General features: G+C 37.0%; 1 protein-coding gene across 1 annotated transcript in view; it reads left to right on the forward strand.

Annotated features, from left to right (window-relative positions):
• Positions 1-13,158, forward strand: part of NHSL1 (NHS like 1) — a 96,735-nt gene that overhangs the window by 49,774 nt on the left and 33,803 nt on the right. The window contains exon 3 of the mRNA XM_007946310.1: positions 715-842. Coding sequence (XP_007944501.1) covers positions 715-842 — 128 coding nt within the window. The remainder of the gene's footprint in view (positions 1-714; positions 843-13,158) is intronic.

Consider the following 13,158-nt stretch of genomic DNA (forward strand, 5'->3'; position numbering starts at 1 on the left):
AAAAAAAAAAAAAGAATGATTCATTTAAAGTATATGTAAGTATGTAGTGTTGTTACCTCCCATTGAGTTGACCTGCATCTCATGATGATCCCATACACAAGGGCACAAAACACTGTCCTGTTGTGATCCACAGGGTTTTCATAGATTGATCTTTTCTTCCTAGCCCATCTTATTCTGGAATCTTTGCTGAAACCTGTTCAGCATCTTAGCACTAGTCAAGCCTCCACTGACAGATGTGTGTTGTGCCTGAGGTGCACTGACTGGGAATCAAGCCCAGGTCTCCCACATGAAAGGAGAGAATCCTACCACTGTGCCACCAGTGTACCCCTATGTGGTGTATAACAGCTGCTCTAAAAATTCTTTGTCATTTTCATCATGATTATTAATATTATTAATTTGCAATCTGTTATGCCTAGGTAAATAGTAGTTTTATGTGTTGCCTTAGATTGGATTCCAAGTCATGGCACCATGTGCGCAGAATAGAACTACTCCATGGTTTTTCAGCCTTTCAGAAGCAGATCACCGTGCATGTCTTCTAAGGTGCCTCTGGGTGGGTTTGAGATGCCAGTCTTTCAGCTGGTGATTCAGCATTTAACCATTTGTGCCACCCAGGAACTCTTGAAAGTATTGGTAGAAATGATTCAGTAATTAATACTTCTTAACAAATTTTGTTTTTCATGCCCTTTTCTTCCCTCCTACCTGTTCCCTATGCAGAATGTGATAAACTGCGACAGGATGGCTACCGAAGTTCTCAGTACTACTCTCAGGGACCCACCTTTGCTGCCAGCTGCAGCCCACTCTGTGATGATTATCAAGATGAGGATGAGGAAGTGGATCAAAAGGTAAGCCTGCCAAATTCAACATGGTATCCTGCCTTGGAACACAGAACAAAGAAAGGATATAATAGGAAAAACTGGTAAAATTAGAATAAAGTCTATTTTTCATTAATAGTACTGTTGCAAGTTAATTTTGTAGTTTGGACAAATGTACCATGGTTATCTTAGATATTAACATTAGGGGAACATGGGTGAAAGGTACACAAGGAACTCTAAATGCTGTCTCTACTTTTCTATAAATCTAACATTATTCCCTCCTACCCCCTAACCTCCCCCCGCAAAAAAGTAAGCTAATGAACCGAGATACTCACTGTTGTGTTGTTAGGTGCTGTTGAGTCATCTCCAATTCATAGCGTCCCTGTGTACAACAGAACCAAACACTGCCTCGTCCTGTACCATCCTCACAATCCTTGCTATGCTTGAGCCTAGCAACATCACGATAAATGAAGAAAAGACTGAAGTTGTCACAGACTTCATTTTATTTGGATCCACAGTCAACACCCATGGAAGCAGGAGTCAAGCAGTTGCAGCCACTGTGTCAATCCATCTCGTGGAGGGTCTTCCCTTTTTTTGCTGACTGTCCATTTTATCAAGCATGGTATCCTTCTCCAAAGACTGGTCCCTTCTGACAACATGACCAAAGTAGTTGAGATGAAGTCTGGCCATTCTCACTTCTAAGCAGCATTCTAGCTATACTTCTTCAAGGACAGATTTATTCATTCTTCTGGCAGTCCATGGTGTTTTCGGTATTCTTCGCCAGCACAATTCAAAGGTATCAATTCTTCTTCAGTCTTCCTTATTCATTATCTAGCTTTCACATGTATATGAGGCTATTGAAAATAACGTAGCCTGAGTTAGGCTCACCTTAGTCTTCAGACTGACATCCTTACTCTTTAACACTTTGAAGAGGTCTTTTGCAGCAGATTTGCCCAGTGTAATACGGCATCTGATTTCTTGACTCCTGCTTCCATGGGTGTTGATTGTGGATCCAAGTAAAATGAAATCTGTGACAACTTCAATCTTTTCTCCATTTATTGTGATGTTGATTATTGGTTCAGTTATGAGGATTTTTGTTTTCTTTATGTTGAAGTGTAATCCATACTGAAGGCTGTAGTCTTTGATCTTCGTCAGTAAGGGCTTCAAGTCATTTTAACTTTCCACAAGCAAGGTTGTGTGTCATCTATATATCTCAGGTTGTTAAGGAGTCTTCCTCCAAACCTGATGCCACATTCTTCTTCATATAGTCCAGCTTCCAGATTATTTTCTCAGCATACAAATTGAGTATGGTGAAAGTTTACAACCCTCATGCATACCCATCCAATTTTAAATCATGCAATATCCACTTGTTCTGTTTGAATGACAGCCTCTTCATCTTTGTACATGTTTCTCGTGGAGCTATTCCGTGTTCTGGAATTCCCATTCTTAGTATTGTTATCTGTAATTTATTATGATCCATACATCTGAATATCTTTGCATAGTCAATAAAACACCACTCATCTGTCAGTTTCTTGTGCTGTGGTAGCTTGCATGTAGCTGAGAAGCTGGAAACTATGCCACTGGTATTTCAAATACCAGCAGGGTCACCCATGGTGGACAGGTTTCAGCAGAGCTTCCAGCCTGAGAAAAGCTTCCAGCTGAAAAAATTGGGCTCTGAAAACCTTATGAATAGCAGTGAAATATCTACTATTTTATTGGAAAGGAACTCATTAAGGGGACAAAATGCAGTATATCTGTGCATATTCATTTTCTTTGGGTAGAACAATAAAATTCTTATTTCTGCTGTTGTTTTAATTTTCATATGACCAAGAGAATCTAGTTAGGTTACAAAAAAAGAGCTCTAAATATAACATCAAAAGCAACTCTTTCACAACTGGGCAGTGTTTTTAATGTAGCTTAACATAAGCAGTACCTTTACTTAATTAACATAAAAAATTGCTTTCAAGTCATTCTGGCTCACGGTGCACAAACCCAGGTGTCAAACAGTAGAACTGTGCTCCACAGAAATTTCAGTGCCTGGTTTTTCAGACATAGCTCAGCAGACCTTTCTTCTGAGGAGTCTCTGGATGGACTTGAACCACCAGTCTTACAGTTAGCAGCAGGGCCTATTAACCAAGGACTCCAGTTAACATTGTAATCCATTGCTGTTAAGTCATTCCAACTCACAGTGACCCTATATGACAGAGTAGAACTGCCCCATAGGGTTTCTAAGGCTGTAAATCTTTAGGGACCTTTTGGTTAGCTGCCCAGCACTTTAACCAGTGCTTCATCAGGGATTCCTAAGGAACATTATAGCCCAGCTCACACATTGCCATTGAGTCTGGACACATAGCAACCCAATAGGACAGAGTAGAACTGCCCCATAGGGTTCCCAAAGCTTTAATCTTTACAGAAGCAGACTGCCACATCTTTTTCCTGCCGAGCAGCCTGTGAGTTCAAACCCACAGCTGAGTGCTTAACCACCATACCACCAAGGCTCCTCATTAACATGATGGTATCATTTTTGAGATGCTATTTTACATTTGGGTTCCTTTTTCTCATACCATCTCATGATAAACTAATTAAGAGAAGTATGCTTTCTCAATACTAAATGCACATGACAGAATAAAATTAATGGGGATCTAGACTTAAGTTTTATTTTCATTTTACTATGTAATATAGACAGACATTGGAATTACTTAAACAAATTAAGATTTCATTAAGCACGGCCTTGTTCAGGAACCATTTTTAATTAATCTAAGACCTTTCAGTGGATTTACGTCAATACATAAATGTCTTTTGGCTAGAGAATATTACTCACATTTATTGTTCTTTTGACATAGATAAAGTCAGAGAAAAGAGTTGATCAAAAATGGGAACTCATATTTTGGTCTTCCAATGAAGACTGGACCCCAGTTTTTATCACAGAGTGTTTTCCTATTTCTTTCAGTATATTTTTCAAGTATTCAGTCTAAATATATAAAGAAGAGACTCTAAACATACAAAGAAGGTCTTATACTATAATATGAAAAGCAACTGTTTCATAATTGGTCTCGTCTTTAATTGTGAAAACTGATTTCTTTTTCTCCTGTTGACATGAGTAAGGAAAACAAAAATCAGTAAGTAAATTATATAGTGAGATTTCTTCACAATCCAGATTTACCTTAGCCTTGCATTAGTGCTCAGAGGAGGAAAACTCAGTGTATAGTGGGGCTCAGCCAAACTGAGATGTTTCTAGGTGTGTAGCATGATTGCACAAGTGGTGACTGTCCAAGAGATGGGGAGTTCCCAGTGGCAATTCTGCATGGTCAAAGCAACATCCTAAGATGTTCTGAAAAAATGGGAACCATTTCTAAATTCTCATATAGCCGTTTACTTACTATAACACTCAAATCTGTGGGACATAAAGGCTCTGTGAACTCGTTTCTACTCTTGTATGCCATTGCCACTGATCTCTGCCTCCAGGCAGTTCTGTCCCAAGTGTGTATTGGAGAATGCAGACTGCTCATTACCCCTGAGGAAAAAAAGACTCTTATGTTGACAGTCAGTAGATCATTGTCATATGTAGGTCATCAAGAGTTGGAATCAACTCGATGGTAACTGGGTTAAAGAAATATGTATCTAAATATTATCCTATACATTGTATTGTATTGTGTTGTAGTAGATGACATGACATATCCTAGCACATAAATATTTGCACCTTAAATGCCTTAGTATGACAGATGATTGGTGGACCTTAGACAGATTTCCTTTTGGAGCCCATATCCTCCTGTAAAATGGAGGATTGGAGCAGTGGAAGAGCCTTGCCTGGTATGTGTGCTGGAAGGGGAGCTGTCTTCCCTCAGGGCCTGCCTGATTGACAGGGTCTATCACAGTGTCCAGACACCTGGCCCTCCTCATATTTGGACCCTCACAAAAGCACATAGCCACCTTTAAACCTTAACTTCTTTCACTTCTATGTGATTTTTGTTACTGTTTTTTTTTTTTTTTCCAGTTTGATGATTTTTAAAATTCAGCTTAATGATAGTTTCATACTTGTTCTAAGCTGGAAATATTTTGCAATCACTGAAATATATTATTAGTGATATTTAAGGGCAATTGTTTTCTTTCTTAATATATAGAACCAAGTTGAATTATATTTGAATTTTTTGAAAATAAGTAGATCTGCATGTCTTCTCAAGGCCATTTCTGTTAAGTTTGTTTCTGAATTAAATATATATATTAGATTATCTTCTTGGTTTATCAAATATGTATCTGTATTTTATATATTAATATGTATTCATTAAGGAGCCCTTGTGGGGCACTGGGTTAAGTGCTAGGCTGCTACCCAAAAGGCCGACGGTTGGAACTCACCAGCTGCTCCGTGGGAAAAATGACCTGGGAATCTGCTCCTGTAAAGATTGTTGTTGTTGTTGTTGTTATGTGCCATCGAGTTGGCCCCGACTCATAGCGACCCCTCCTTGGGTTTCCGAGGCAGTATCACTACGGAAGTAGGATTGCCCCTGTAAAGATTGCAGCCCAGGAAAACCTATGGGGCAATGCTGCTCTGTCTTACAGGGTCACCATGAGTCAGAATTGACTCAGTGATACAACAGCGATAACGTATATTCATTAAATATTATCTAACAAATTATACCATCATATTGACTCAGGACTTAATTACCTTGAATAATACTAAGAAGTTTTAGAAGGTATTTTGAACATCTGAATTTTAATTGCCAAGTTTCTAAAGTAAAGTTAATAATCATTCCTAGAAGTAAAAATAACATATTTAAGATTTCTGAATACTGAAACATGAATTAAAATAATTTACTAAGAAAGACTTATTCTTCATAATGGATTTTTATTAGGATGTAGCTTAAATAAGATGAATAGACAGGCAAATGGATGTTACAGCTTTGAGTAATGACAAGTAGCTTTACACTATTAGCTTTCTCATTTCTGTCTGAAAACTTAGTTCTGTTTTATTAATTAGTAAAATTACTAATCCTAAGTCTCTAAGCCAATGACTTTTTTCAATGGCTTTAATGAAAGATTGGTCTTGCCAACATTTACATTCATTTTTATTGTATTTCGTCTTTCAAAATAATTTTAATACTTATTCATTTTTGTTCTTAATTAATAATTTCAGAAATATCCATTGTGATTATGTTGCTAATCAAACCTGTTTTTTATATAGGTTGATAGAGACTGAAATAATAAATCAGAATTGGGATAAAGTTTTAACTGGGCTAGAAAGACATCATCACATTTGAGAAGCAATATAAATAATGGAAAATAAAAATAGAGTAATATTTTGAGTATTAATCATAACTCCTTGCCTTTTTTTCTATTTACTCATTTGACACAAATCTTATTCTGCTACTGCAGAATAAAATACTACTATATCCAACAGTATTTGATAGTACCAGAAATCTGAGGTGTGTTGAAAACCCATATGAGAACAGGTTCTTAGATTCAGAACCTGGAAGTTCTCTTCAAGTTTCCACATCTGTCGTCATCCTTAAGAGTCTTATCTTTAGAAATGCCAGAATTGATGTGTCATGTAAATAAGGCATAATGGAAGTTTACATTCATTATTTATAAACAATTAACCATGATTGTATAGCTTCAGGTAATCAATGGATAAAAGGCCTGTCATGACAATGACCAAAAATGAACCTTTACTTTTAAATAATAATACTACTGTAATTTAAAGTTTGTAGGAAAGGAGAGAATGTCCCTGGTTTTAAGATTGCTTCAGCTTTTAAAAATAATTTATCTCATGAGTGAGTTCTTTTAGCAAAGGTTTTCCACGTTAGTCATGTTTTTGCTTATTCATATCTTGTCTTTCTGCCTTTACTTCCCTTTCTTGCCCCCTCTTGTCCTTCTGTACATCCTACGCTGTCAAAATCAAATCTGTCAGACTGCCTGCTTCTGTGTTTATCCTCATCCTTTCCTGCCATCACAATGGGTTAACAGTCCTTAGGCTCTTTATTGCTATATCCCAAATGCCTATAACAGAGCTGGGCACACAGTAAAACCAAACCCATTGCCATCAAGTCGATTGGGACTCATAGCAACCCTTACTTGGGTTTCCGAGGCGATATCACTATGGAAGTAGATTGCCTAGTCTTCCTTCTGAGGAGTGGCTGGTGGATTTGAACCACCAGCCTTCTGTTTAATGATCAGATGCCTTAGGCACTATGCCACCAGAGCTCCCAAGGCATACAGTAGGCACTCAATATTGTTTCATTGATGAGTATAGCTAACCGTTCAAGGACTTCATTCCTATGGTTTATCCCTTTTTCATTTTCATAACCAATTTTCTCTCTTAATTGCATTTAACTATTATTATAAAAACATGTAATTTCTCTCATGTTAAAGACCTTTGACCTTTTATCCCCTTCCAATTTCTGTCACACTTTTCTTTTCTTCTTAATAGTAAAATTTCTCCAAAGAGCTGTCTAGACTTTCTGTCACGACTCCCTTGCCTCACAGTCTCCTCTGAACCCATTGCAAACAAACTTATCCCTGGCACATTGATGAAACTACTCTTTTTAAATCCACCAGTCACTTCCATATTGCAAGATATAATAGTTAATTCTTGGGCCTCATTTTACTCAACCTCTCAGCAGCATTTGACATGGTTTGTGTTTTTTTTCCTCTCAAAACACTCTTTCTTACTTTGCTTTCATGGTACCACTCACTCCTGGTCTTACTTCTCTTCACTAGCCATTGCTTTCAGTCATTTGTTGGATCTTCTTCCTGCAAATATCTAAATGTTGGTGTAACCCTGGTACTCAAACTTGTACGTCTGCTCCTCTGTCACAGATGCACTACTTGGGTGATTCATTTAGTCTCATGGTTTTAAATTACGTGCACTGAAGTTTTCTAAATTTATATCTGTAGTTCAGACTCCTGCATTTATCTACTTCCTATCCATCTCCACTTAAATGTCTTACAGGTATTTCAAACATGTCTAAATCCAAATATGCAATTTCTACTTCCCTCTTCCAAAAACAAATACTTGCTTCTTTCATAATTTTTCCCACCTCAGTAATTCACATTTCCATGGCACCAATCGCTTAAGTTAAAAAATCTGGACACATCTTTAGATTTTTTCTTATTTTTACACTGTCAGCAAATTCTGTTGGATTATCAATTACTGAACCACCTCCACAATCTCAATTCAGGCATTGTATCACTATAAGGTCCAGGGTATATACATGGCATTGGTGGCTGAGGCATGTTGGAGATAAGGTTGTGAAGGATCAGAGAAAGTATTAGAGGAGAGGAGACACTTTGTGCATATTGAGTTCACCAACAAAGATAACAGGAGTAGTGGAGGGTGGAGGCTGAGGTAGGATCAAGAGGGGCAATACTAGGTAACAGAGTTTGCTGTACTTTTTTTTTTTTTTTTTTAAGTAGAAGATTTTATAATCAAGAATAAAGATCATATATACAATCTTTTGTTAGCTAGATAATATGTAGGTGATGTTGAAACGTACTTTCTAATTTATCACAGTTGAGCTATAAAGAAGGCGAATATCTTAGACTAATATCTATGAAAAAAGAGAAATTTTATCAAAAGTTAGCATCAGATTGGAAAAACATCAACCCCAGATGGTTTCACAGGAGGATTCTACTAAAGCTTTTCAAGAGTTGGTAATACAAATGGTTGACACTGTTCCAGAGCAAAGAAAAAGAAGGAAAAGGTGTGATTTCTTTTTAATGAATTAATTTAACTCTGATGCCAAAGCCTGACAAAGACAGCATGAAGCAGAGTGTTACCTGGCCAATCTCCCTCATGAGTGTTGACTTGAAGTCATAAATAAAACATTAGCAAACATCATTTAGCAGCTCATTAAAAGGTGAATATTTCAAAATGGGTTTATTCCAGGAGTAAATGTATACGTGTTCAGTATTAGGAATTTGAATAATATATTCATCATGTTAACAGAGCTGAAGAAAAAAATATAATCAAAGCCATAGACACTGAAAAGTATTGATACAGTTTTAACAGCCATTCTTGACAAATTCCTTAGTAGAATAGGAATAAGTGGAAACTCTGATACCTTAACACATTTATCTGTCTTGGCCCAAAATCCAACATAATTTTTAATGAGACATTTCCATTAGAATGAGGAATAAGACAGGGCTATTCACTGTCATTACCTCACATTGCACAGTGCTGTTCAAAACAAACAAGCAAACCAACAAAAAACACTGAAAAATAAAAGGTTCAAAACTAGGAATGCTTAAGATTATATTATCATTCTTTGTAGGTGGTAAATCTGCATATGTGGTAAAGCTGGGAGAATAAATTAAAAAACTGCTATCAATAATAGAATATTGGAATATAAATAGAATTCAGTGATGTAGTGAGATATATAATTGATGATACCAAAAACCAGACTCACTGCCATTGAGTTGATTCCAATCCACAGCAACCCCCACTGGGTTTCCAAGGCTATAAATATTTACAGAAGTAGACTGCCCCATCTTTCTTCCTGGAGCGGCTGGTGGGTTCAAATCACTGACCTTTTGATTAGCAGCTAAATGCCTTAACCAGTACACACCAGAGCTCCTTATAGTTAATAATAGTTATTAATAATAATAATTCATACAGAATAAGAGGACACCACATGGCTTAAAATCAGTAAAGGTGTCATCTTGGTTGTATACTTTTACCATACTTACTCAGTCTGCATGCTGAGCAAATAATCCAAGAAGTTGACTGTATGAAGAAGGATGTGGCATCAGGATTGGAGGAAGACTCATTAACAACCTGCAATGTGCAGATGACACAGCTTTGCTTGCTGAAAGTGAAACAGGACTTGAAGCAAGCATTTACTGATGAAGATCAGAGACTACACATCCTTCACTATGAATTACCCCTCAACATGAAGAAAAGAAAAATCCTCAAAACTGGACCAATAAGCAGCATCATGATAAATGAAGAAAAAATTGAAGTTGTCAAGGATTTCATTTTATTTGGATCCATAACCAGTGCCCATAGAAGCAATAGTCAGGAAATGAAATGGTATTGCATTGGTCAAATCTGCTGCAAAAATGTAAAAAGGAAAGATGTCACTTTGAAGACTAAAGTGTACCTGAACGAAGCCATTGTCTTTTCATCAGCATCATCTGCATGTGAAAGCTGGGCAATGAATAAGGAAGACAGAAGAAGAATTAATTTCTTTGAATTATGGGGTTGGTGAAGAATATTGAATATACCATGGACTGCCAGAAGAATGAATAAATCTTAGAAGTACAGCGATAATGCTTCTTTGAAGCAGGGATGGCAAGATTTCATCTCCCCTAGTTTGGTCATGTTATCAGGAGGGACCAGTCCTTGGATACGGATATCATGCTTAGTAAAGTAGAGGGTCAGTGAAAAAGGGGAAGACCCCCAACAGGATGGACCGACACAGTGGCTGCAGTGACTGGCTCATGCTTAGCAGTGATCTTGAGGATGGCGCAGGATTGGGCAGTGTTTCGTTCTGTTGTACATAGGGTCAGCTCGACAACACCTAACAACAGCATATAGTTAATATATAGAAATCAACAATTTTCATACATAGAAAGAAAAGTTATAAGACGTAATAGAAGACCATCTATCTAAAATGTAACAGCCAAAATAACTAGGGGTAAATTTGATAAGAAAAGTACAAGTTCTACTTGAAGACAACTTTAGAATACTATAGAAGGATACAATTAAAATTTGAGTAAAGGACAAGACATACCATGTTCTTGGAACTTAACATCAAGACATTGTCATTTCTACCCAAGTTAATTTATAAAATTAACAAATACCAATAAAAAGTCAGTAGTTTTGGTTTGAGGGTTTGGGGTGGTTTTTTTTTTTTTTTTTTTTTAATTTAGAATGAAGGGAAAGAACTAGAGAAAGTGAGTGTAAAGTCCATAGGTAAGAAAGCTGTAACACAGAAGAGCAGTGAGGAAGGGAGACTGACCTTACCTGTTACTGAAACGTGAAGCGTCAGGATTCCTCCAGTGTGGCATCTGAAAGTACATGACAGTAGAACAGAATATTGAGAACAATATGAAGCCCAGAAGTAGACCTAAATTTTCACAGGACTTGTTACATGATCTAGTTGGTTCTGGAAATCAGCAACTAAAAAGAGCTCAAAGCCAGCAGTTTATGGTCTTCATGTTAATTAAGATAAAGTCTCCTAACTCCAATTCATGTTCTTAAAATCCCTCTAGTAGTTGAGGTCCTTTTAAAAAGAGTATGTAGAAGTCCGTTTGCAGGAAAAATTCTGTTGAGAAACACTGTATTTCCAAGATAGCATTGGAGGTGGGATAGCAAGGAGAGCAGTGGGCTAGAAGATAAGATACATGAGTTAACAATGCTTTGGTTGTAAAAGATCTTACCTCAAAAGAGGTGTTTATAACAAAGGGTGTCTAATTTGTGTCTAACAGATATTCTGTTGCTTACAACAGAAGCATTTTCCTCAACTGAGAATGGCTATTAAAGCAAAGCTTAAAGACATACAAATTAGGAAGGAGGTGATCATTCTGGTTATTTGTATTAGCTAAACTTGAATATTATTCTAACTATGCACTTGACTGCTAACCAGAAATCTGGCGGTTCAAACCCACCAGCCACTCCTCGGAAGGAAGATGGGGCAATCTACTTCCATAGTGATGCTGCCTCGGAAACCCAAGGAGGGGTCGCTATGAGTCGGGTCTGACTCGATGGCACATAACAACAACAACATCTGAAAACAGAGCACTTATCAAGTAGGATTGCACATTGTGCTTGCTGTGTGAAGAGAAGTATTTTGCTGGATGATGTCTAGATAAATTTTGTTATTCAAGGTGGTGATGTAGTATATTGAGAAAAAAATTGCTTCTAACTATTTATCATATTAATCATCTAAGTATTAAACATTAAAAGTGCTACATCAAAAAAAATTTTTTAAACCTGTCTGCAAAGGGATTTTAGAAATCTCCACAAAATACCTTTTTATTTAACTGCAAAATCAAACTGTAAGACGTTGCTTTATTCTGGTCTTTGTATTTTTTTTCACTGTGTACCAGGTACCACCAAAGAGGTTATTCAGGTAATTGAAGGAAGTTCGGTTTTAGTTGCCAAAATACTTCCTGTGAGGTAATAGGGAATTTCTCCAACTGCCTTTGTTGGAGAGTGTACTTGATGGTGTGTTCATTGAATCAGGAAAACATTCACAGAGGCCCCATTGTCTCAGCAGAAAGGATGTCAATCATGAGTTACTCAATCTCTTATGTAAAATCCACCTGCAAAGAGATGAAGTAGGCTGGGATTTGGGGCAATAGATGGTTGGCTTTAATGGCATTGATGGATGCTGAAATTTTCTTTATTTCCTGTTATACTTTGAACTGGCATCTCAAGTTTGAATTTAGGCCTCACTGGAAGAAGAATTTTAAATTGAAGGAGGGCTTTAAAAGGGAGAAAGGACAGCAGCCTTGCTGTTGTAACTCAAAACATTAGGAGGCTTATCTAACATGATGGTTCAGAGCACAGGTTTAGGGCAGCTTTTGCACCTGTCCATGCTGTTTGGCCTCGGGTAGTTGCGTCTCTCTGTGAGCTTCAGTTTCCTCAGCTGTAAAGAGATATGAACCATATGTCCTGGTTTGCTCAGGACAGTCCTGGTTTACAGCTGCTGTCCTGTGTAATTATTAATAGCACCCTCTTTGAATCTCATTTGATTTTGATAATAAGTTACATGGTTATCCTATCCTCTCTCGGAAGGTTGTGGTAAGGTTGAAGTGAATTCCTGAATTAAAAATCCTCAGCACAGTGCCCAGTGCATAGATTATGCTCAATTAATGGTAGTTAGTAGTATTATCTACTTATTTTCCCAAACTGGAGTTCAAAGAAAATGACTAATGGACAATGTCTGTCTTTATAATGACCATTCTCCCAGTCATTCTAAGTATTTTCATTCACCTATATGTAATTTCCTGCCTAAAGCAATGAGTTTGAGGGGCTTCAGCAGCTACTAAAAGTTTCTAATCATTGTGGCTTCACAGGTAACTACATGCACAACTACCTGTTAGTTACTATGACTCACTTTGTTATTACTGTAACACTTTATAACAATTTTAGAACTTTTTCATAAATTATTTCATTTTCCACAAGAATTCTCCCATGCAATAAGTATTTTAATAATAATGTCATAATTATGGCTATCATTTTAATGATTTTAATGATGTGGCACCACTCAAATTGAAGAGAAACAGCTGCAGACATCCATTAATCATCGGAACATGGAATGTACAAAGTATGAATCTAGGAAAATTGGAAGTTGTGCAAAATGAAATGGAATGCATAAAGATTGATATCCTCAGCACTATGAGC

Source organism: Orycteropus afer, unplaced genomic scaffold, assembly GCF_000298275.1.
Source record: "Orycteropus afer afer isolate SDZICR_OR568_19922 unplaced genomic scaffold, OryAfe1.0 scaffold00155, whole genome shotgun sequence".
NCBI lineage: Eukaryota > Metazoa > Chordata > Mammalia > Tubulidentata > Orycteropodidae > Orycteropus > Orycteropus afer.